At 47.4% G+C, this 26155-nt stretch overlaps 1 protein-coding gene across 3 annotated transcripts in view; it reads right to left on the bottom strand.

The window, feature by feature from the left end:
* LOC119456161 (cytochrome P450 3A8-like) overlaps positions 1 to 26155 on the bottom strand; it is an 82963-nt gene that overhangs the window by 43988 nt on the left and 12820 nt on the right. For 2 of the 3 annotated variants that reach the window (XM_049669573.1, XM_037717787.2), the window contains exons 8-14: positions 22584 to 22699; positions 21015 to 21159; positions 20411 to 20571; positions 19639 to 19730; positions 18761 to 18904; positions 17835 to 17997; positions 13540 to 13835 (exon numbers count right to left, since the gene is read on the bottom strand). In XM_049669573.1, the coding sequence (XP_049525530.1) occupies positions 13758 to 13835; positions 17835 to 17997; positions 18761 to 18904; positions 19639 to 19730; positions 20411 to 20571; positions 21015 to 21159; positions 22584 to 22699 (899 nt within the window). In that variant the 3' untranslated portion in view covers positions 13540 to 13757. Of the gene's footprint in view, positions 1 to 13539; positions 13836 to 17834; positions 17998 to 18760; positions 18905 to 19638; positions 19731 to 20410; positions 20572 to 21014; positions 21160 to 22583; positions 22700 to 26155 lie in introns of those variants that run through there. The other variant, XM_049669574.1, reaches the window with a different exon arrangement.

The raw sequence follows: 26155 nt of genomic DNA, 5'->3' as shown, positions 1-26155 counted from the left end.
GAGCAGTGATTCGCCGGTGTTTCACTTGTGTTTTCTCTGTGTTTATCTTGTTTTATTCTGTGTTTGTCTTGTGTTTAGCAATCTATAATTCGTTTTGCCACCTGTGCTAAGGCAACACTGGTGGCAAACCGCCACGCACATGGAGCCAAACTACCACGCACATGGAGTCAAAGCTTTGCTGATGATAGTTAAAAGTGATTTTAACGAATTTCTGTTAATTAATCCGCCTAATGCTTGATTATTCCTGTCTCTTAAATTATTCTGAATCATGTTAGTTTGTTTTTAACCGGTTTTGATCAATTATGCACTTGTTTTGACCCTGTTTAGAGCACTTGTTTTTGAGCGTTATCACGCGGTAGACGCCGATGCCGACAGCCCGGGTCCCTGAAGTACTCCGCACTTAAAAAAAGAACATCATGTCACCAGGTGCACGTCGTCGAGTGCAGCGCTCGCTGAAAGAGCTAAATGAAATACGAGCCGTTAATGAGACCTGCCTAGTGTGCAGCCCAAACCTAAAATGTACTGTGCATTTTACGGTACAAAAACTAACCCTCTATGCCAAATGCACAAGCACTAGCGATCTTCTGCGGCCCTTAGTCATGGCGTTGCCATCAATGATATCAGCAACTTTGAACATGCGCCTTGTGTTCTTCATTGAGGCACAGGCACCGCCAAAATTCAGTCATAGTTAAGCACTCGCTTTTCTCGATATACTATCGTTGAGTGCTGTAAGTTGTAGTGGATTGCTGCTAAGGTGGCAGTCTTATTACCCATGGTAACAAGTACACCTCACCTTTACTGACAAGCGCCCAAAATGGGGGTTAGCGCAGAAAACGAAGCCGGTTCAGAAGATCTTGGCGTGAAGGCTTGTTGCAATATGTTATTAACAAATATTTACTAAGGCGAAAGCCTTAGGTGGCTCTGTTGGCGGTGCCCTTGGCGTGACCTTGGCGAAACGGCGCCGTGACAAAAAATGACCGACGCCGCGAAGAGTGAAATGACGTCAACAAATGCTCGGATTGACGTCACATATCTCAGGGATGTCCCTGTAAACAAAGTAAATTCGTAGCTTTGAAAAGAAAATTTGGTACATTTCGTTCTGGGTTTGAATCGAACCCAGACCACCGTGGGGTGAGACAGCCACGCTTTCCTGAAGCCACGGCTGCTCCACGGTTCTGGCTCATTAAGGGTGTGCGCAGTGCGTGCCTGATTGCACACGTCACGTGGTCAAAGAGACGCGCTCGTGCCACTGCTCGTGCGTTCGTCGTCTTCTTCCACAGCTGGCTCGGACGCCACTCATCATGCCAGCGTTCGCATACTGCCCCTTCCTCTGCGAAGGCGCTGACGGCACTGGCCCACTACCAGTAGGTGCCGCGATTTCGGTGAGTTCTGTCGTGCCACGAGCGGCCGTGGTCGTGCGCTCCGATGGCCATTTCCCACAATTCTTCATAAACATATCTTAATCGCGACAAAAAGTGTGCCAGGTATGCAGTCAGGATTTCGCCTTAACGTTTTACAGACGCGTAACACTTTTCTTTTTGTAACGAAAGTTTCAGATTTTATTTTATTTAATTATGCTTAATTATGCCGCATAAATGACGATGCGCGGTATCGTAAATATCACAAGTTCTTTGGCTAAGACAACTTCTTCCTCTCGCATTTTAAGTAGTTTTTAATGAAAACAAATTCATTTGTGAACAAAGAATAGGCGGTAGCTATCTTGTAACATATATCGAAATGCCAACTATTATTTCATGACACGATGCCTCGAGCGTAGAAAAGTGTGTGTGTGTGTGTGTGTGTGTGCGTGTGCGTGTGCGTGTGCGTGTGCGTGTGCGTGTGCGTGTGCGTGCGCGTGTGCGTGTGTGTGTGCGTGTGCGTGTGTGTGTGCGTGTGCGTGTGTGTGTGTGTGTGCGTGTGTGTGTGTGCGTGTGCGTGTGTGTGTGTGCGCGTGTGTGCGCGCGCGCGCGGTTCAACCTCCAGCGCTGGCTCGGCTCCAATGAAGGTCGCTGAAGGTGGATCATACGTGAGGGCAAAATCCCGCCTGCTCCGCGGGTCAGACAGTCACGTGATCACTTGTATCCGGTGCAGCCAAGTTAGGTCGCATTCCCACAGCTGGAGCGCCATTTGCGAAATCCGCATGCTTACTCTCGACTCCAACGCTTACCAGCTGCGCGTTTGCATAATCGGCGTGCTCTATATTCCATAGCGCTGTGAATCCCTCAACAAGAGCCAAAAAAGTGACGGTTGCCTCTTCACTTAGCGTTTTCTTGTGCACCTCACTCATGTTGAGGTCGCGCAGGCTGCGCGGTCTGAGTAAATAGAAATGCGCGCGCAACCACAACTCGCCTTTCCCGCTGCACCACAACAAAAGCACATGCGGTCACTGCTGCACAACAAAAACACACGTGGCTTCAAGCCGACAACACGCTATCGTAGCCACGCGAATCCGCCCAATGTTGACATATTTGACGCTGACTACGCTAAATTGAGGTCAGACGACCGCCAAACGGACGGACGGAAATACCGGCGAGCATTTTTAATCCGGACCGCGAGCGGAGGAGGCCGGATTATAGGCACGGGCGGCACTATTTGATGACGGGCGCGTCACGTGATACGCCATTCCGCTGCGAAAATTCCTCCTCCGTCCGGTCGTGTGAATGCACCTTAGCGAGCACGCGTTTAAATCGCAGCAGAGAGAGAGAAAGGAGCAAGAAAACACTAGGGGAAAGGATAAAGGAAAGCAGAGGACACCTGCAATGAACGCAACTCTCCAGGCCAATCGTGACGCTGGCGGGTTTTTGCAAATTATGCACCTCACCAGCAGCCACCGCGCAGGTTGCGTCAAAGGCCTTTTATTTTTTTATTGCAACTGCGCACGCACCTGGGCCGCTATTTTGTAGCGATGCGTTATGCTTTATTCTATACTAGTCTTACCATCCACCGCACACGGCCGGCTGATCCTGTTCATAACGGGAGCGGACCGTCGCTCTGACCACTGACCAAGCGCGAAAAGGCATTAGCATCGGAAAGGCATCGCTACAAAATACCGGCCCTGGTGCGCTTTGATACTGCGCTTCTACTGCGTTATATTGGCTCGCTGTTCTCGCAGCACTAGTGTTGTGCTAGCGTCAAAAGTGAACGCACACGTGGCCTGCCTATTTTATATTTTTGAAATTGTATTTAGGCCAGACAGGGAAAGCAGAGAGGGTATTTGTAGCGTTGTTCGTAAGTTCCATATCAGGGGCAATACGAAAATGATGCTCCTTGTAGTTTGCCTGCTGATTTACTCCCACTGCGTTGTTTCTTCCGGAGGGAGGTGGAGGGGAGTATTGCTTTTCCTTGTGCTCCTCCCATCCGCTCAGAGGAGCCTCAAGTTGGGCGCCTGTCCTGTCCTGTTATTCTTCTTTGTATTCGTGTTTATTCGCTATACCTTTCACCCGCCAATATGAACCAACTCACTGTTTGCTAGGCGAGTTGGTTCATTAAAAAATTAAATTATGCGGTTTTACGTGCCAAAACCACGATCTCATTATGAGGCACGGCGCAGTGGGGACTCCGGAAATTTGGACCACCTGGGGTTCTTTAACGTGCACCTAAATCTGCGAAAACACCCGTGTACTTAGACTTAGGTGCACGTTATAAAGAACCCCAGGTGGTCCAAATTTCCGGAGTCCCCCACTACGGCGTGCCTCATAGTCAGATCGTGGTTTCGGCACGTAAAACCCATAATTTAATTTCTAATGAACCAACTCGCCAGCAAACAACGTTACTGAAGTTCTCGCGTTGACACCAAACCAACATTTTTCTATGCAACATCTGCACGCAGTGTGCAACATTTGCTCACTGTAACCAAAACGTTGTCCAACAGCATGCATTTGGATAGTCAAACTGGTTAAAACTTTGTCGATTCTTTTTTATTGATGTTAGTTACGACACAGCAGGAGCAACCAGTCATTAATAAGACCGTGACTCGAATCGAGCAAGAGTGCGGTCGTCAGAGAGACCCCTGTAGATGCACTGTCGTTGCTAACCTTTGGGTGACAGCCGAGTTCTATGCAAGTGTCCCTGAGGCGTCTGGTAACAAGACTCTGTGACACATGACCGCCGCTCGCAACAGGCAGCGCCGGGGCATCTTGGAGCCATAAGGTTGAAGAGATGGGCATGGCACCTTCTTGGAAAGTAGACCGACCGCCAAGCACACACGTCTGCAGCTGCATGGGTGACTGAGGGGGGTTGTGTTTTACTCCAACGGTTCAGTCATCTCATCCGATCACGGGTTTCTAGAGGCGAGGGCCTGTAGCCTCGAGCGACGATTTGCCTCAGAAAGAACTGACGTGTGTCGTGTCTGTTGGATCTTGTGGCGCTGTTTTTTCATAAACCTCGCTTTCGCGGTCGATAACCTTATGCCGATAGCACAGTAAAAAGACACAGGTTATTTATTTATTTATTTATTTATTTATTTATTTATTTATTTATTTATTTATTTATTTATTTATTTATTTATTTATTTATTTATTTATTTATTTATTTATTTATTTATTTATTTATTTATTTATTTATTTATTTATTTATTTATTTACAGAGTACCTACATTGCCATAAAGGCATTACGTAGGCGAGAACAAAACATAACCAGTAATACAGAAAAGCTTTTGCACAGATATACTCACAAACAGAGCACTACAATAGCATTTAGAGAAAGACATATAAGTAAGGTGAAACAAACAGCTTTTCAGGATATGTAACATACAGTTGTTTTAAAAGAGCGCCGTCACAGCGTAGAATAGAATAGTTCGTTATTTGACACATTTACTGTATCATTTGATAAACTGTTCCATAGTCTAATTGATTTGGAGAAAAAGGAGTAATACGAAGTGTTTGTTCTGCAGTTATAAGCTGACATCTTTTTGTTGTTATCACAGCGAGTCGATATGTAATCTGGTTCGATTGATACCTGTCTGATTGTTATATATTCGGTGCAATAGTCTGAGCCTTACATATGTAGCAGATCCCATCCTAAAGTGGCCTTCATTTCGGAAACGCTAGAGTACGGGCTGTAATTATTACAAACAAACCTTACTGCTTGGATCTGTAGTGAAAACAAGATCAATCTTCTCAATCTTGTACGGACTATTTGATCTCGCTGCATTGAGAGTACGTAATTTGAACTGAAGTGGTGGAGAAGCGTTTTCGGCTCCCCAGATATGTCCCGCTCTTTTTTAGAAAAAATCAGGGCAGAAGGAGAAAATGAAGAGGAGGAGCTGACTCTCTGTGGAGGCTCAGCTGCAAACTGAGTGAAGTTTGCCGAACCCCCGGCTAGATGGTATGTCTAATCCGGATCGCTGCAGAGAAATCGGACGACATTGATTTGAAGCGACTGACTTCTTATAATTTTACAGGCACGTCACAGATAGCAGCGCCTGTACCTCTCTGTGCGTATGGACAAACGAAGTCCAGATAAAACACCATTAAAGTTTGGGGTTTCGAATATGTGAATAAATGGCGGCTTTCGATGTACTCAATGTCGTCAAGTGGTTCGTTTAGCTTCATGACTATGTTTTGATATGGTCTAATAATAGTACTAATATTTGGTTACAAAACGTCTATATAAATGAAAATATAATGGGAGAAAGGGGTTGCCAACTAGCATCGCAGAGGGTACGCAAAAGTCTCGGAATCATTTTTGACCGCCCGGCGTTCTTTAGGTCGCACCTAAATCAATGAACACCACGGTTCGTGCATCCGTTCATGCGATCACAGTTCATGCATCCCGATCCGATCCGAATGCAACCGCCGCGGTCGCGAATTCAACCCGCGATTTCGGGCTGCGCATCATAAGTTCCCTAGCAGTGCAGTTCACGTTTGACTAGTTGTATCACAGCGAAGGTGGTAGGCTCTAGTTGGTCGGTATTTTTCGTGACCCCGAGCGGGGTGCTCACACAAAAATGTTGGCCGATCCCGGAGACAGGGTGCTGCTTCTCCAAGAGTCATCTCATGACGTCATCAAGTGACGTCATCGCGTGACTTTACGTTTGACGTGATGACGTGATCAGGGGATATTGCGACGAGACGATTCCTTTATCGCGTAATGTAACGTTTGACGTGACGATGTGATCACGCGGCTTTTGGTGTGATGACGTCATCACGCGACGTTTGAGGTGATGACGTAATCACATTTAGTCATAATGTCAAACGTGACGTTAACACTTACTTTCAAGGGTTTTGGTACCATCGGTTGTTAACGCCGGATTTTCCGCTTCATGGGTTATATAGTGATTACGTATTTGTAAAGAATACCTCCCTCAGCAGTTGTAGTGGCGGTTTACCACGGGTTCGCTGGACATCCAGTTTCTCAGCGCCGAGATGATGAGTCCATTTAACAGCGGAGCTTTTCTTAGTCAACCCTTCGCCGTCTGTCCGGCGTCACGCAGGTCACCTGACCATGAAAGGATGAGAGCCGCGCCAGGGGAGGGCAGGTCACGTGACCAGCAGAGGAGGAGAGGCGTGCTGGTGGAGGAGCCGACCAAGGAGAGGGCGCGGGCTGGGGGGAGGAGGCGACCAATAAGAGGCCGCTCTTGGCGCGAGGAGGAGAGGCGATAAGAGAAGGTGTTTCTGTGCGGCGCGCCCTTTCGGAAAACGCGCAACGCTTAGAGCTGCTGCCGACGCCGTCCGCGTTTCCCCGCGTTCGCACCGAACGCGCGCGGTGTTCGTGATAGGAAGCCTACATGCAAGCGCTGTTTCCTGGTCCGTGAGTGCAGCCAATGCCTCTGGCGGTGGCTCGGAAGGTTTCTACCAGAAAACTGGACACTCGTCGAGTAACGTCGGAAGTCGCTGCCTCTTCTCGCCTCGCAACGTTTCAATATAAGCTCCTGTTGTAGATCTGTGTTTACTTGTGTTTACGCAATTACATTACGTGCAGCACATGCACATGTAACACTCGTAACACTAGGTTGTAACTAACACAGCTTCGCTGTTCGACCATCTTCACGGAGTGGAAGGGCGATAATTTTTTTAACGGCAATCTTTTCTTGTTTATTTCCTTCTTTTTCACTTGTTGAAAGAGAATTTTGAAATTTCAATCTGTGCGACAGAACACAACATGTATTGCTTGTTTTCAAACATGGACAGGGATTTCGCGTTAAATAAAGTACTTCTTTCTCTCCTTTCTTGGGTTATCGGTAGCACCTTAATTATTAAAGCGAAAGCCTTAAATCTCTATGTTTCCAGGTTTGTGTGAGTTACAGAAACAAATTAACGCCCTTCCACTCGGTGCAGGCAAAGCAGCCCTTGCAGACGCTTCCAGCGTCACGCCCCGCAGCAGCTCGGCGAGCGCAGCAGATTCACAGCGAATTGTGTTTCCCATAATTCCTAATGCGATGCGATCGCGTTTACATGCACTGCGAAAGTCGACTTACTCGTTTCAATCCACCCCTGTCTGGCGCATTAATGTGACGCGCTTTTCTAGCGCATTAGCCCGGTTTACATGGATGCGATGCGCTAGAAAGTTGATGTGATGTGATGCGATGCTCCAGTTGTCGCATTCATGTAAACGCGGCTTAAGAACAGCTTCACTCTTAAAAATTTAGTGCCATTCCATTCTGTGAAGGTAGATGACCAGCTAAGCTGTGTATGTGTTTATTGACCGTTGCTCTGTTGAAACGTTTCAAGTTTGCGGGATCGGGGCCACATGAATGGTTCGAATTTCTTTCGGCCTCGCGGTCCTGGCGTGCAGCACGCTTACGCTGGGCGTCCGCGGCCAATCGCAGGGCGCATGCTAGCGCTAACGCGCTCACGTGGCCGCCACGGTAGCTTTGTCCCGTAATGAAGCACGCATAAGTTCTCGCCAAAAACATGGTGTAGTGCACCAGTTTTTTACGATCCCGAAGTTCACAAACGCCTCCATCGCGACGTTTTCATACGACGCTACAAGGTGGCGCGACGCGTCTGAATTTGTTAGGGAGCCTACATGCAAGCGCTGTGTCACCACCCTACAACAGCGCTTGCATGTAGGCTCCCTAGAATTTGTTTTACGATCCTGAAGTTTAAAAACGACACCATCCCGACGTTTTCATACGGCGACGCGTCTGAAATTGTTTTACGATCCCGAAAAGCAGGGGCTAGAATGGGGAAGTGTGTTGAACGCGCCGGCTCGCGCGTGCCCCTTTGGGAGGAAACCGCCAGGTGGCGCTGACACACGCTTATACGTACATCAAGGGGCTTTACTTATACGTAGGGAGCCTACATGCAAACGCTTGCATGTAGGCTCCCTACTTATACGTCGGCCGCGACGGCGGCTAGCAGCCGCAGTGCAAGGGCGCTGCGTGGAATGCGATCGTCCGCGCGCGCAGCCGAATATGCAATAACAAAAAAGAAAGCTTCGTAATATGAATTCTCGTTCGTGCATGGCGGCAAATGGCGATAGAGTTGCTATGCTAGTCCTTTTGTAATTGAAAGGCGGCTAGGTAACAATCCGGTTGAGCGTGCGTCGATGGTAGAATGTAGCTTGCTTTAGACGATTTACTTTTTCTTCTTCTTTCTGGGGTTTTACGTGCCAAAACCAGTTCTGATTATGAGGCACGCCGTAGTGGAGGGCTCCGGATTAATTTTGACCGTGCACCTGAGGTTCTTTAACGTGCACTACAACGCAAGCACACGGGCGTTTTTGCATATCGCCTCCATCGAAATGCGGCCTCCGCGGCCGGGATTCGATCCCGCGATAATGTGCTCAGCAGCGCAACGCCTTAGCTGACTGAGCCACCCCGGCGAGCGGACGATTTACTCCGGCTGACACGTTAACGAACGCTAAGCAAGAAAATTCCCAGTGGTAACTCGGTATCAAACATTTTATTTTTTGACGCACTGTTTACGCAAACATCTAATTTTTGATGAGTGGCTCAAAATCCGAATGGTTTGTTTTAACAAACCATTCTTCGTCATCGATTATTTTTTTGCTACGCGACGCACCTGAACTGGTGCTTTTCTTCTCACGAGAAAAAAAAATGTTTTAAATTGTTCACAAACAGTTCAAACAGAACGTTGTCAGCCTTATATTATTCTCTGCTAAGTGACGCGACTGAGCTTCAGGTGCTTCTTTTCACGGGAAAACTCTCTCTTTGTTGAGTGCCTTCGTGTAGAAGGGAAAACGGATGACCAAAAATAATTTTGTAACTCGGTTGGTAAGGCTGGGGAGTAAAGCTCCGTTAACTGGCTTGCCCGATGACCTTCCAGAATTCAAAGAGGCGGCCCGAAAGAACCATTCAGTGCGTTGCTTTGAAAGTTTCTACAAATAGGAACCCACTATCAAGAACGTGCTGACGAAATTTACAAGTTGTAGGGTCACTGAAGGAACCAAAGGAAATTATTATAGTTGTACTAATTGGGATGCCCCTCTGAATAGACCCTTTCTGTAAGAGAATAAATCACTATATCGGATTTAAAATTTATTTGTAGGATTTGAGTTCGTACTTGATCGAACATGCTGCAAAGTTCAAGACTTGTCAATTAAGAGAATCTAGATTAAGAATTTGATTAAAGTGCAGCGGGAGCCACGAAGGCGCCCGTTACAGTATCCAAAGAAGCTAAAATTGTCGCAAATTGTCGCAATGAGAGAACCTGAAACTTTGCACACTTGCAGGTCACCTATGCATTGAAGCGCTCTTTAAATGCTGGCCTAATTTCGTGTTTGTAAACGTTAATTTCAGACACTTTTACTTGCAAAAGCGCGGGCTTTCATGGTCACCGACAGCGGAAAGCGGTGCGCATAGGGAGTATGACGTCGCTCCGCCAGCTCATGTGGCGCCGCGCTAGTGCTTTTGTCAGAGTTCGGAAAAGTACGCATGTGGCAGAAGCGACGGCGTTACTAGAGAGCGTTGGTACATACAGTATAGCGTACAGCAGCAAACGTATGGACTTGAGGCTCATTCACACAGGCGACTGGCAGTGGTCGCGCGACCAAGTTGGTCGCAAAGCGACCAGTCGCAAATGGTCGCTTTTCTCGAAAAGCGACCATTTTGGGCCAGTCGCTCGCTGCTCGATTTTTTTCAGCCGCGCGCATGTGCTCAACCAATCGGCGCCGCGCTGAAAGTGATGTATGAGTTTTCATCCGGCGTCCTCCAAGCTAAGTGCAATGTCCACGCCACCGTGCCGGCCAATAATTGTTGTCTTTCCTTGTGATGCTGGGGCGCAGAAGTTGCGGCAACGTGCCGAATGTACGCGGTCGCATTCGTTGGAAGCTAAACAGCAGGAAAAGAAAGCACAACACAAACCCCTTTTTCCAGCTGCCGTTCGTTGGATGAGCACGCCGCCCAAAGTTCAACAGCGAGTGAAGAGCTTCGCTTTAATATTATGCACCGATTCGCATGCAACGCGAACTAGAAAGTACAACTTACTCTCGCTGATACTCCTCGGCTTGAGTGCGAAGTTAGGGCGTGGCCGGCCACTTCACGCGAGCGGAGACACGGGCGCACCCACTAGCGTCGCGTTTTCTTCGGAGGCTTCCGCGCTGCCACAGCTGACACCACGGCAAAAGACACGAGCACAGGGACAATGTCTTCCTCTTCGCTCGAATCAAAATCCAGCCATCGCTCGAATCAAAATCTATGGCTGTTGCCGGAACGCGAAACCAATGTAAGTATGTACATGTACATACACAGTGCCAGCGAAGTGCGCGCGAACTGCGTAAATTCCTGGAGTTCTCGCTGAGAACGATAATCTCCGGGATTGCGACTTGCAGGTCGCGCTCAGCCGGGCTTGCCGGTGTGAACATCAGTCGCCTTCGGTCGCTTTTTGGTCGCGAGTAGCAATTGGTCGCTCGACCTCCTCAAGTTGCCGGTGTGATTGAGCCTTCAGTGTTAGCGTTGCGTGATACACACAGCGCATGCCCAGCACCTAAGCGACGCTAACGTTCTTGCGAACATGCCCTATTTTAGGAGGAGTCCCGAGTAGAGGAACATTGAAGCAGCCATCGAAGTGACCGTACACCTCGGACCTGTCAAGTCGCCTTCGTGTACTCTTTAGCCTATTCCTTCCGAAATGATGCACGTATTTGCTACATATTTGTGTTATGATGCTTCGACAGCAACCTATTAGTGACAATTCTTCTTCTGCCAGGTGGCACTGACACACGCTTACACGTCGGCCGCGACGGCGGCTAGCATCCGCAGTGCAAGGGCGCTGCGTGGAATGCGATCGTCCGCGCGCGCAACTGAATATGCAATAACAAGAAAAAAAAAAGAAAGCTTCATAATATATAATCTCGCTCGTGCATGGCGGCAAATGGCGATAGCGTAGCTATGCGAGCCCTTTCGTAATTAAAAGGCGCCAAGGCAACGATCCAATTGAGAGCGCGTGGATGGTAGAATGTAGCTTGATTTAGACGATTTACTCCGGCTGACACCTTATCGAACGCAAAGCAAGAAAATTCGCAGTGGTAACTCGGTATCAAACATTTTATTTTTTGACGCACTGTTTACGCAAACAACAAATTTTTGAAGAGTGGCTCACAATCTGTTTAAAACAAACCATTCTCCGTCATCGATTATTTTTTGCTACGCGACGCACCTGAACTGGTGCTTTTTTTCTCACTAGAAAAAAAAATGTTTTAAATTGTTCACAAACAGTTCAAACAGAACGTTGTCAGCCTTATATTATTCTCTGCTAAGTGACGCGACTGAGCTTCAGGTGCTTCTTTTCACGGGAAAACTCTCTCTTTGTTGAGTGCCTTCGTGTAGAAGGGAAAACGGATGACCAAAAATAATTTTGTAACTTGGTTGGTAAGGCTGGGGCCATGCGGTGCACAGCCCAATATGACGTCGTTTTTCTGCACACAGTAGACAAGCTCTTCCAAGCTGTCACTGTTCAGCTCGTTGTAACTGAACCACATCGAAAACAGTGGTTTCAAGGGCGTCTATACAAATGAGAAGAGCTTCTCCGAAGGGTGAATGAGGCCCCCATTGACGCAGAACTTGGTGAACATCGCCACCTGGTCGATGGCTTTGCCGGTGGCACCAAGGAGCTCGTCAAAACATTTCTTGCACACAGAATACAGGGTATATATTTACCCTGTCATGCAGAAGTCTAGCCGCGAGTCGCTCATCTTTTCAGGGTAATCATGGTCGGGTAGCATTGCGGATTCAAAACGACACACTGGTGGGCTAGTTGGTATGACATTATTTACAAAGTAGCGCATGAAGCACACGGACGGCGAAAGATACAGACGGGACACAGCGCTAAGAACTGAGTGTTTGTCGCGTTAGGCGCCTGTGTCAGTTGAACTTCTTTGCTCTCGTCCAATAAACACTCAGTTGTTAGCGCTGTGTTCCGTCTGTTGCTTTCACCGTCCGTGCGCTTCTGCGCTATATACTGCGTAAATAAAGCATTGTGGACTTCTTTATCATGTGAGAAGTTTCTTCAACCTTCCCACTATCCAGCAGTGCGTCCAGTTCATGGTCTGCATCCTCAATGCTGAGGAGAAGTGTCAGATCGCCCCCTTCACAGTTTCCACTGCTGGGAGCTTTGACCAAATCGTATAAACTAAGACAGTTCACGGTGAGCAAAAATTGGGTAGCAGTACGATAGTAGCATCCAGACACGAAACAATGTTTTCGCACCATTAGTACACATATAACCTTGCTGTAGCACAAGAAGAAACGAACGTAACTTTCTACAGATCAGGGTGGGCGGCGTCACTGAAGCAGCACAGCCGGCGCGACTCGCATCGGACGACGTGTCAATGACAGCGCGCGCCCCCTCGCGGTTCCTTACCGGCGCCTTCAAGGCGCCCCATAGGCGCTGCGTGCCGCTCGGCACACTTCCCCATTCTAGCCACTGTAGTTTAACAACGCCGCCATCCCGACGTTTTCACACGACGCCACAAGGCGGTGTGAACGCCTCCATCCCGACGTTTTCATACGATGCCACAAGGTGGCGCGATGCCAATAAATCATCATCATGTTTTACGATCCCGATGTTTAAAAACTGCTGGCTCTCCCGTAATCGAGAGTAGATGTAAGCATGAAATGGCTACCATATGGCGTCTTTTGCTACCTGTGGTGCCGCCGCCTTAAACCACGTTTCTTCTGGCAACAGTCCAGAGCGTCTGTCGCCACTCTTTCTTCTTTACGCGTCGAAGTGGTCGGCTACAAATTCGCGGCCTTAGGTTCCCTGTATCTGCACTTTGCACGTCGCTATTGGAAATGACAAAGCTTCAGCGCACTAGAAGTTACAGCTTGAGCCTTCGAACGTATCACTAAGCTTTAGTTTTTTTTCACTGTACCGGTTACTGGCGGATATGCCAGAAAGCGATGCGCAACGCAAGCACGTATTTCTACCTTTTACCGACCTTTCGGCATCGAGTGAACCTATGGGCAGACGGAAACTTGTCTCGTTGTTTCCAGTTATCTATATTAGACCTCCGGCACCATCGCGCCTTCCAATATAGGCTATCTCGGGAACTACTATCAGACGAGCAGGTGTTCTTGAGCAAGCGACCTAAGTGCGACTCGAAATAAATGCAGTAGATATCTGATAAGGCTCGCAATGGACAGAGTTCTAATAATCTTTATTTCATATATCTTGGCGTCATCGAAAATGTAAACGTATATGAACAACTATTGCGTTTATAATGGGGTGCCTCTTTTCTGCAAATAGGTGAAATAAGACGAAGTCCTGGTGATGTAGCCCCTTGAATAGCTGCTCACTTATATCCTTGTGGCTTAATAGACATCTTTTCGGCAACTAAGATTCAACGGCCTCTTGTTACGTCCTTTTCCGGATTCCCAGTGTGATGTCCTTTGCGGTGAGCAGTCTAAACCCATTGTGGAATTCCAGGGGAACCTACCAAGAGAGAGAGAGAGAGAGAGAAAGAAAAAAACAGACTTTGTTAACATAGGGCGACATCGGATAATCTGCAAGTTTAAGCGGTGATTTACAAGAAGGTTCAAACGTGCAGGCCGCCATACATATAGCCTGTAGGATTAGGCTGCCTAGCACAGTACAGAAATTTTTGGAGAGCGTCGGCAAAGCCGCTTGACCTGCACCGGATTTATATCAGGCGATAATTGGTGATTATGACAATAGCACGTTTGCAAGGAGAACGGTTGTATGTGCTACGAAAGTTATGCCGTCATGATTTACTGTGATGACTCCACACGGCAGCCAGCTATAAACCACCCTGTTGTTTTGCATACTGCCGACTGTGGTTGTCACCTAGCGCACTATACCGCGTTCCTTATTGTTTTTTTTTTTTTGTTTTTTTTTGTTTTTTGTTTTTTTTTTTTTTTGAAAGGCTGTCGCACGAAGACTATGCGTGATGTTTGTTTGCCTGTTTACATCGTTCTTTTTTGTTCTTGTTTTTTCCTTTTACCTGTGTACTACCGATCGCTTGGCTTATCATGTGCTGCAATGGGCGACATATTTCCGGTGGGTCGTGTGTCCGAACATCAGAAAGCCCACAGAGCCCTTCTATCATTTTTTAAGGCGATAAAGCTAGACTCACCTACCATTTCGCTCCAATTTTGTGCTAATTTGTAGACCATTTGGCGGGCGTCAAAGGGCCCCTAAACCACCTCCGATTTTTTTTTCTTTTTTTACTTTTCAAGTAAGCACGCCCATCGAGTTCAGAATTCCGTCACGATCAACGATGCGAAACGCGGCAGCGCTACGCGCCGCCAGTGCGCCACAAAATAAAAAAAAACAATGCCGCCCTCCTCTGCGGGGCCTTTCCGATATCCCCAGCGGTTGTCGTGACGTCACCAGGGTGCATCTGTTGATGTCACGACGATGTCGATTGGTCGAACAAGAACCCTACGACTTCCGGTTAGTCTGCTAGCAGGTACGCGCGCTTCTTGCTCTTCCTCGTCGTGTTGCTCGCTTGTGCGCACTTGCGAATCGGTAATTACAGCCCGCAACGCAAGTGAAGAAAATACTGTAGTGAACGCCATCCGCGCGCCGCTATAAATGGCCCGCGTTTAAATGGCTAGTTTATAGCGCCACTCTTGAACACCACGTCAAGAACCTGAAAGGCAAGTCTGTTGGCGCACGCGCCTCCCCATGTCTCGTGAGAGAATAAGAAAAGTGGATTCTTTGTTTGGAACTCATCGCTCACGGTCTCATTGTTCTTCGCCTGCGCTAGCAACCAACGGTGGTGACCCGGACGTGATGTTCAAGAGTGGCGCTATAAACTAGCCATTTAAACGCGGGCCATTTATAGCGGCGCGCGGATGGCGTTCACTATACAGTATTTTCGATATTAGCGGCACCGTCGGCTGCGATGCGCGCACAGCCGAACCAGTCGTCTGCCGTCGGTAGCCGTGCACTGCATCTGAGTTCGACAAGTATCGGAGCTCTCGTTCGTGTTTAACGTTTCACAGTGGATATCATTTTTCATAAAATGTGCAGTTTACGCCTCACTTTATCTAGCGTAAATTATTTTTCTTGGAATAGAAACTGCAGTCGATGTATGCGTCACCGGTGGCAGAGACGCGAAGTTTCGCGGTCGTCGATTGGCCCGTCGGTCGTGCGGTGGGCGGTGCGCCGGCCGAACTGCCGTGTATACGTTGGACATCTCTCGTGCGGCAGACGTTCTACGGCACCGGAGGGCGCTTCGTTTGTCGCTAGCGTGGACGTGCCTTAACCGGAAGTGGACAGTGTTTCAAATAGCGTGTTGGCCATGAGGTATATGTCACGTGACATTTGGAGAAGCACTCGGCGAGGAGGAGACCAGCCGATGAACGGAGCGTAGCGAAGGAAAGAGCGAAACGAGCGAGGGCCGTGTTTCGCTCATCGAACGCGTGTAACTCCGGGCACCATGTCGAAAAATTGTCGCGGCTACGAGTTTGTTGCAGAGTCGTGCGCAACTGGAATACCACAACTAAATTGCGACATCTGGGTGGTTTAAAGGCCCTTTAAGTGCCGCCTGAGGAGTGTGTGACGCACATGCATGTTTTATTCTCGTGTTGCTCTACAGCAACCCCCCCCCCCTCTTTCTTTGTCATTTTCTCTCACTGTTAATGTCTCTCGTGTTCTTCACTCACTATTCTTTTTCTATGTACCTTTTCTCTTGCAGAGCCGGCAGGCGGGGACCCCTCCCGGTAGCAGTTACTAGCTAGCTCGCATCGTCTTCTCTGGGATTGTATTTATGTGAACAAACCAAATAATAATAATAATAATAATAATAATAATAATAATAATAATAAAATAATAATAATAATAATAACCTGTACATGAGAAAAGCAATCGTACTTTGTAAGAAATCAAGATTCTTGACTAACATGAGCGCCACCGCCTTAAAAGCACTGATACGTTACACGAAAGAGACCAGATTTCGCCACAGACTGCGCACTGTGTGGAGCTGTACGTTTCCGTGCTTGACGCGAAGCCACATATTCGCATTAAGATGGAGGCTTGAAGTAACACGAAGACAAGACACCTTGTCGAAACATTGGGGCCAGTCGGAGGCCTTCCTCCTTCGCCCACTGTTCATCACTGTGTGTGACAGAATCTCGTTGTGTGTGAATGTGTGACACGTTGACAGCGTTCATATTATAGTGTTATGGTACATTCGACTGGTCGCTTTCCAGCACCCTAGAGGTGCGGTTTACACTCGGCTCGTTGAAATCGAGCGGTCGGAACAGATTCGACTGGTTCATGCACAGCGCTCGAAGGTGCTCTCACCTTCTAGCTGGTAGCGCGAGCGAGATAAGAAAGAATCTCGATCACATAGCCACACCAAGTGCTCTGGGAGCAGCTCAACGTTCGGCATTGGCAGGCTTTCGCTCCACCCTCTAGAGGGCTCTGTATAGCTGCAAACCGAGTTGTACGGTAGGAACCAGTCGAATGGGCCATTATGTTCATAAAATAAAGAAAAAAATTAGAGCATCACGTCAGGCACTGAGCGTTCGCAATGCAACCTCCTCTGAAGCCGTTTTTCCATGCGTTCACTCGCCAATTGTGCGCATGGCGTGTTGAATTCTGGGAAAATCACGTTTAGCTCGTGGTAGGTTTTAGTGCCTTAGCCGACTGCAGCCGCTGTCTCCAGACCGTGTCATTCGCTTCCTGCTCGTCGCATTTAGAGTTACTAGAAATAACCGCTTGCCATCACTTGCTTTAATTGCTTTCCCATGATTGCTTATTTTTATGTTAGAAGACAATGTCTTAATTCCTTGGCGAGTTGCCCCCACTTCGTCTTATCCGGTATGTCTGTTTCTAACCTCTTTCGTGGGCCGATCCCGGAGATAGTGCGGTACCAAAATGCGGGCTGATCCCGAAGCTAGGAAACTCTTAAAATTTAAGCCGATTCCAAAGGTAATGTAGCCAAAAATTTAATCAGTCTGACACTCCTCCTACTCCCCTCACACGGGGGTTGACGTCATGTTGTACCGGGCGCAGTGACTCCGCCCCATTATCAACCCCAACTCACTCAGGAAGACAGTCTTTCAGCGACTTCAACTAGATGTTGAATCGCCTTCCTTTTTTTTTTTTTTTGTTACTGAGAGAATGCAAGATTCTCACGTGACGCTTCCTCCTAATATTCTGCCTTCCGCCGTGCCTATTTCATTCCTAATTTTTCTTCCCCATTTTTTTTCTCTAATTTATTATACCCGTTTTCCCTTTATCCAGTATGTGGTAGCCAGCCAGAGAGAGGGGTGCGGAGGTATTAATGAAAACAAAGGAGAGGCCGGCCGATAGAAGTCAGCCGGATTCATCTTTGAATAACCTCTCCGTCTTTCAGTTTCTCCCGTTCTTTCTTGCTCGCATTGTCGACTGGTAAGCTGTTCGACAATGCGAACACGGAAGAACAGAAGCATGGCAAAACTCAAAAGCGTTCGCATTTACCTTGGTCTTTTCAGTACGAACCAGCCTGACGCTGCGTACGGCGTGCATCACGCACAGCTTGACGGTCTGCAGGGAGAACCGCATGGCGATGCAGTTGCGTGGTCCAGCACCGAACGGAAGGTACGTGTACGGCTGGATGGAGCCGACGTTCTCCTCGCTGAACCTGAGGCACACGCGCAAGAAACGTGAAGAGTATAATGGAACGTGTCTAGACCACAAACTGGGGCACGCGTAACTGTTCTAAGTAGCTTAATAGAATACAGACACGACATTCTGGACTCGTAATATACTTGCGTTAAATTAAGGCACAAACCATTCTAAATCGCAGAAGAGAAAAAAAATACTAGCAAACGCCAGAAGGCCCTAAATAATTTACTGTAGCAATTGCTTCTACAAAGAAGGGACCGAATTCACAGAGCTTTCGTATAAGTGTCCCTAGCTAGTGGCTTGCCGCCTTCGGTAATATATACGGCATCAGGATTGGCTTGGATTCGCCTTACAAAGGATTCCAGTGTAAGAGTTGTTTTGTGGATACGGGCCCAGTTTTGGTACCCAGTAGATGGGTATGTCAGGACGTCACGATACATCGCTCTGTTCCTGCGATCGCTGTAGTTGTCGCACGCAAGCACCAGGCGGAATAAAGGTGCACAGAACTCTTGTTTATTTGTTAAATTCAAAATCACCATGCGTAGCCTTATTTGTGCGCGAGGTTAGCAAATTTCGCCATGTCCTTTGACGTCATAATACCGATGACGCCAGGCCTGGCATTTCCTGACAACTTCCGTATCAAATAAAACATCTTGTATGTGTCTCCCACTAAGTGTCATCCTCTTTCGTACGAGAAGCTTGCGATGCAGTTTCTACAACTTTGAAGAAGCTTGTCAGTACTCTTTCAAATGCAGCAGCCAGACGGCATTTTGTCTCACCTTTCCGGTTTGAAAGTGAATGGGTCAGGGAAGTACTGCGGGTCGTAGTGCATGGAGTAGACGGGAACGCGAATCAAATCGCCTTTCCTCACTTTCACACCGGTGTCACCCAGAACGTAGTCTTCGGGAGGTGTTCGCTCGAGTCTGGAGGAGATGAATACAAACAGGCATTATGCTCGCGATATGAGCGTCACTTTCTCGCCAATGCGACAAGTACACAATTACCAGCATTTTCAAGCGTCATTTCGGTCCGGTTTTCAAACTGAGAATCCAGAAGAATTTCTTAGAGGATACGAAGCGAGTGAATAAAGTGGCACTGGAAATTGTGTCGTGCTTCAATTCGCTTATTGTTTTTTTTTTTTTTTTTCGCGAGCTTGCAGCTGGGCCGTGGGAGGTGCACTAGTGTAGCTTTCAGATTAGCTTTCATAATATGGAGTTGTTGATAACTTGCTTGCAAATCTACACAACATGAGAAATACCTCGTGAAACAAAAGACGCAAGGCACATCCGCGTATCGTTCAATTTTTTTTTTTCCACACGTCCCTTTCTGCTCTGCCTGCGTCCGCAGACGTTTGACAGCAGGCCACCCAGCTCAAAGCCCGTGCCAACGTGCACCGAAAGTATCGACATATGCTCGTTGTTGCATAACGACCCAGTTGGAATTCGGCATGTAATCGAACCTGTGGCATGTTTTTGCGCAGAATGGGACCATATCAGCAGAATAAAGGACGCGACTCAAATTTGTTCATGGCGGAGGTGGAATGAAGTGTTGCGGGCCTGAAGTTTTTTGATCAGCATATTCTTAGAGCCCTATTTCCTTAGTGAGGGCTTGCCGCTCCACAACCTAAGTTCCGTAAACGGACAAAAAAAGATATTACCGTGTCGCAGGAGGGTACATGCGAAGGGCCTCTGAGACAACGCAATGCAGATACTGCAACTTCATGACAACATCCAAGCTGGGGTGTTCTCCCTGTGTACAAAAGGAAAAGAAAAAGATGCCGCGTCAACGTAGATTTAAAGAGATGAGCGTTTTTCGTAATGTTTTATGCAACTTGTGTAGTTTTGAAGTAGGTTCTCGGTTTCTGACCACAACCGCTACGCGCATATAGCGCCAGCATAGCACTGAAGCATCGTGTGACGTTCTTGCCCTTCGGGGCCATTCGTTTACACTGTAAGAGTTCATTCGTTCCCTGTAGTCCCTCTGCACCTCCTGTAAAATTAACCACCATTTTCTCATGCACAGTCGGCGTCAAACGTCTACGTAACGCAAGCTCTCGGGAAAAGCTCAATTTCCGCTGCCTGGGTACGGAGCTCGGTATTCGGATTTCCAGCCTGTACTATCATATGCGAACAACATATCGCTTTGCGATTTCGCGGGATGCGTTCACAAACTGCTCGTAAATTCAGCGTTTTCTCAGATGCCGCTGCCAGTAAACGTTTCAAGTCGACTGTGTAGCCTTCACTGACGTGTGTCTAATTACCTTTTATGGAGACTTAGCTTCGTTAGCTTCGTTAGTTTTTTTTTTTCTACTCCTTTATAATTCTTCCTCATCGTCCTTTTGGAGAGGAAATGTTAAAAAAAAGAAAGAAAAAGAAGAAAAACTACATAACTGTAGTAAAAGCATGAAACGTCACTGTTAGTCTACGTACATGAATCCTGAAGCACTCGTCCACTTCATCTCTCAGCTTTTCCTGCGCTTCGGGGTGAGTCGCCAACAGGTAGAGCGTGTACGCGATCGTAGTTGAATTCGTGTCTTGGCCGACCACAAAGAAAAGTACGCACTGCGCCATGACTTCGTCTTCAGTCAGAGCTGGAAAGAAAATATGGTTGTCGATAGACCAGATAACCCGACACAGCCGCAGCCGCTCAGCACGATGGACGCATCCAAACGCAGCAACAATGCAAGAAGCGCGTGTCTATAGAGTTTATGCGCACGTCAAATCATTCAACGTTGTCCAAATTAAGCCTTGGCCTCGCACTATACGTCGTTCTTTGTAGCCAAGATGCAGCGTCTGTGTGTGCCAAAAAAAAATCTTTACAAGGATGGGTTACTTGAAACGAAAAACCGTATCTGGCGTAGTGCATTAAGGCAGACTTGCTTTACTTCGCGAGCATAAGTTCCAGCAACTAATTAGTAATTAAGAAACTAAAAATCGCAGTTGTAGCACCAAGCGAGTTAAACGAAGCTTCATCGTTGAGTGAACCAGCTGTATAATAACTATAAAGCAGTGTGGAGGACAGTAAGCACCGTACTCTTTTCCGATGAGAACGAGGCGTCTACTTTCAACTCCGACCCGAGGTTGAAAAGTTTGTTGTCGCGTTCGGACTCATTTTCGGGTGCAGCCGAGAGCTTTCCGTCCTGGGCATCCACCATTAACTGCAGGAAGTCTTCGCAGCGCTGCGAAATAAAGTACAAGGTTACAACGTTGTGATGGTTGGGTTGAAACAAGAGAAAAAGCAGACAAGAGGCAACAGCAGAGCAAACAAAGTCCACGCCGTTTCATATATGGTTCTACAGTAACCGAACAACGGAAGCGTCTGCATGGAACTTGTATGCAGGCGAGGGCTTTCTTATAAAAGGAGCAGGCTTCGTCTTAAGAAACGGGCATAGCCATCGGACAAGGAAGACAATTCCCCTTCATCTTGTTCTTGTTCCCTAGTGAAATAGCGCAACCCACTGTGGGGGATCCCTTCAGTTTTGTTGTCGTCGTCGTCATCGTTGCCGCCGCCGCCACCGCCGCCTTCAACATATGGCACGTACTCACTAGGGGGAATGGGTCATGGTTCGCAGTGGAAACATAAGTCCTTGCTTCCCGTTAACTTGGTTATTCCAAGGAAGTAGTTCTTGTTCTCATTTACCAATAATGGCTCATACTCAATATGGGGATATTGGCCAAGAAACCGGCGGTTTCAGAAGTATTTTGATAAGGTTATAACCAAAGTAAAATACTAGATCGTCCTCAGCGCTTGACCAAGAATCAACTTCTAACTAATCCACAGTGCGTGTTTCTTTAGAGGTAACTTTCCGACAAGAGGAAATGAATTCGTCAAAAGGCAACTTGTCTTCATCAGGCCTGACGAAGACAACCGCCATTGTTGAAACGTTCACTCCAGGCTCATGCTTATCGTGTTCGGCAACTGTTTATCGGTCCATGTATTCAGTTTCCCGTGACCCTTTTGTCTTGTCCTGTTTCATAATTGCCCTTCTGGCTCGTATTATCTGCGACATGGGAAATTGCATTAGCAACTATGGTTACTAATCGCAAGCCCAGAGGAAGCGCACCTAAGCTTCGAAAGTGAATAAAACATGAAATAATAAAGAAATGACTAAAGAAAACTTCATAATTAGCATAGAACGCCATAGTTATTTAATCAAATCTCTGAAAAAGAAGGCAGAGTAAGTTCTGTAAGGCCTTACACAGAAAGGCACACAAAATGTAGTAATTCGCAGAGGACATTAAAGTCAAACACCTAAATTCACCTACACTAATGCAGGGAACACAATACACAGTCAAAGACCAAGCGAGGATTAACCTACACAAACACAATCAAGAAGCCAGAAATGCCATAAATATAATATTCATACTTACTTGAACTTATCTCCTCACTAACTACATTGAATGAGAAGGAACACTGACAGTGCGCTTCCTGTTTAGCTACACGTAAACCAATTGCAAATAATTTGGCCAGACGGAGGAAACAAAGTAATGGGGCCAACCGAGAGATTGTCCCCATTACCCGCGCAGCATCGGGCAATATGGGAATCAGCATTATTTAGATCAACACAAACAAGCCTCGAAGTCGTCACAAACATTAACTTACAGTTTCTTGCTCACGTCGCCTTCTTATAATGTTCTGGCCGAGTTCCTTGAAGTAGAGAAACGTGTCGCGCTTGAAAGGTCGTATTTTGAACATTCTCGCAATTCCTGGTAACACAACTGAAACATTAAAAAAAAGGAGCAATGTGAAATGAGAAGCCGTGCAAAAGAAAAAACAAATACGAACTCCTGTCGATAAAAAGAGGAGGTAGATTACAACTCCTATTAGTAGCGCTTGTTTTCATCAAGTTCAATCTCACCAGATTAGCGTCACAGTTGTGCACATGACCGACCTAATAATTTCTGATAATATCACACTTGAGTATCCATTGTCTCGCGCGGGCTATCACTGACTGGTCTCGACGCGTGCTCAAGTGGATTCCGGTAGCAATGGCAGCGTAGCTAACCGATACGAAAGCGGCAGCGCAGCGCGAACGAGGACGAACAAAATACCGGCGGCGTGCGCTAAGTTTCAACTGTGCTCTGTTACAGAATATGTATTATTTAAGGGCAGTTTAGCACCTATTATCAAAAAAAAGATGAAAGTGTCTCTGGAAAATGGATTCTTGAACTGATTATCCGTGCGCCAAAATTGAAAAACAGAGGCCATCTCAAGTACGGAACTCAAGCTCCAGTCCATGGCCGTCCAGAAGGCCCGTGAAAGAGCGGAGATGCTTGGTCTCCCGATTCCGACATGGGAGCAGCCAGCGGCGAGCCGGGGGCCCCAGCGGGTCTCCGCCGTCTAGTCCCTCAGGACCTCAATAAAAGTTCATTGTCTGTCTCTCTGTCTGCCTGAAGCCAACTTTTTTTTCCTTCTTTTTTTCTTTTTCTTTTTTTTTGGGGGGGGGGGGGGGGGGGGGGCGGGTGGGTGTGTCAACGTTCCGAAACTGCAGAGCGGGTTAAGGGGGAAGCCGTAGCAGAGACCTACGGCTTATTACGCAATTTAACAGACGAATCTGTTACATTTAGCCTAGCAGATACGTTTTGTATATGGGGGAGCACAGTTGAGACTTGGAGCACGTGCGAAGTTTTCTTCCTTTTTTTTTTGTCTTCCTTTTCGTAATGCAGTGATTTGGGCTTGTTGGTATGACATCGTGAGGCTTATAGCGCATGAAAAGACAAGGACGAATGAAGAGGTGACACACACAGGCGCTAACTTGCAACAATATTTATTTCGAGCAAAGGACCCACACGTATATACAACTGTTTCGCATACATCATCATCCATGCGCCGTTTACAAAAAATACTTTACACACCATTACGCAGATAAGCTAGCTCTTTGCGGGAAAGGGCAAGTGATGGTTGTGAAATAGTTGCCTATCAATCATTTCTGCTTCGATAATTTCGCGAGTTATTCTTCCTCGTGCTCTTCCCACGATAGAGCCGTCTCTGTATTCTGGAGCGCACGTCGAGCGGTCACCATCATCCGCCCCAGCATCAGCCCACTTGCAATGCCTGCAGTGAGCGTCGAGGAACCCACCCCGCTTTTCTGCTACATTATACCGGTGTTCCCTTAAACGCTCGTTGAGGCACCTTCTGCTTTCTCCCACGTAATTTTTAGGGGCGAAGCTCCTTAAAGCGGCACCCGTTCGTCCCTCGTCGTAGTAGTAGTGTGTAACCAGTCTGAGAAAAATGAGAAAAAAATTCCGAAGTTGTGTCCGTAGCGCGGAATTGAACGAGGGACCCCTCGCTTCCGAGCGCGCGGCGTTAGCCCACTACGCCACGAAGCACACATAGGCACAAGCACCACGATGGCAATAAATACCCAACATTAACGAAAGGCCGCGTTTATAGCGCGTTTCTAACGCGTTTGTGCTAGCGCGTTACGGCCCGTGTAAGAAGCTGGTGTAAGACGCTGTGGCCTCTCCGCCTTACCTTCAACGCGTTTCGAACGCGCTGCCCAAGGCGGTGGCAAGTCAAGTTCAAGTCGAGGAGCGTTTATGAATACGGGGGGTATACTCTCTCAGCAGTCATGTGATGGCGTCGGCAAACGCGGTGCACGTTCCGGCATGTGTAAATGGCTGCGTAAGACGCTGTGGCCGCTCCCCCTTACTAGAGAGTACTGCACGTCTCTAACGCGTTTGTGCTAGCGTCCCCTTAAGCGGGAGATCCGATGATTCCCTCCGGAGCTTCGCCCACTCATCATCATTCACCCCGTGGATATGCTGTGATTTTTTTTCCACACTTTAAAGGAAGGTTGTAAACGATTGCTCCTGCACATTCAACAAACGGGTCCTGGTGTTTCTTTGTGCACATGCGTTTCTCAGGCAGGTCTGGTCTGGTTAGTCTGCACAGACATTGCAATTTTTTGTAAACGGCGCATGGATGATGATATATGCGAAACAGTTGTATATATGTGTGGGTCCTTTGCTCGAAATAAATATTGTTGCAAGTTAGCGCCTGTGTGTGTCACCTCTTCCTTCGTCCTTGTCCTTTTCGTCCTCGTTTGTGTGGCGCTGCTGCTCTACCAATGAAAAAAATTTTGATAATCCCCGCTATCAGTTAGTTTTGTTTGTAACTAATAGCAAGCTTTTGTACTATTACTTTTATCTCTAAAACTTTCTTTCACTTTGTGCAGCTACTCGCGTAGAACTTTCTAACAATGTTGCTATGTTCAAAATCTAGAGGAGGAGGATCAGTCAAATCACTCAATCAAAAACAGGGTTTACTCATATAACTCAAGAAATACGTACAAGAGACTTGGAGCCAAGGCACTTAGTATCTGACCCAATGCAGAAAATTACATGTTGGTCAACCGCGCACATATTTGCTCAACGAGTAAGAACTTCGTTTAAGTGAAGAGCTACTGCCGGATATAGCCTTGCAAAGGCATGCCGGCAACTGCTGTTCCCTGAGTGTCTCATTTTAACTTGATCCTTATTAGATTCCGATAATTGTTTTCCTTCAATCACCCGATTCTTGGCCAATCCCCCATAGTGGGTACGAGCCACTTTTGAAGGCAAGCAAGCAGCAACTTGTTCAGGGCAAGCGTGCCACGCAGTTACATGGGGCGTAAGCATGTCGCTTATCACTAGCGCTGTTAAGAGGGCACACGTGCGCCGCATGCCATCGGTGAACAGACTACGGCGCGCTCCTCTGGCGCCATCTCGTAGCGGTCGTCGCAAGTCTTGCGCGGCACTACGCTTTTCTTCGCACGCTGCACTCCGCGTTCGCTTTCATCTTTCCCTCTGCTCGTTCGCTCGGTTTCGCCGAGGGCAACGCCGACGCTGGCCGCAGGAACGGGCGCCTAAGAGCTGCGCTTTAAAAAACTTTGCGAAGAAAAAAAAGGAGAGAACGACAACATGGAGACGGCTCACAGGCGCTACCTTGTTGTTAATGTTGATGTTGAGTCCTTTTCAACAAAGGGGAAGTGGGGGGCAAACATACCGATGAGGGCGATTGGCCAAACAAGTGAAAATTAAATGAGGTATCTAAATGAGAAATTAGAATAAATAAATCGACATGAGAACAGCTAAAAACGCAAGAAAATACACCTATTTAACGAGAGGATACGGCAACCTTTTAAAAAAAATGTTGAAACAATAAGTAGCAAACGCTCAGTAGACTGATGAAAC

This window comes from Dermacentor silvarum, chromosome 6 (genome assembly GCF_013339745.2).
Source record: "Dermacentor silvarum isolate Dsil-2018 chromosome 6, BIME_Dsil_1.4, whole genome shotgun sequence".
NCBI lineage: Eukaryota > Metazoa > Arthropoda > Arachnida > Ixodida > Ixodidae > Dermacentor > Dermacentor silvarum.
Note: the sequence above shows the minus strand (reverse complement) of the source record. Positions and strands in the feature narration are given on the sequence as shown.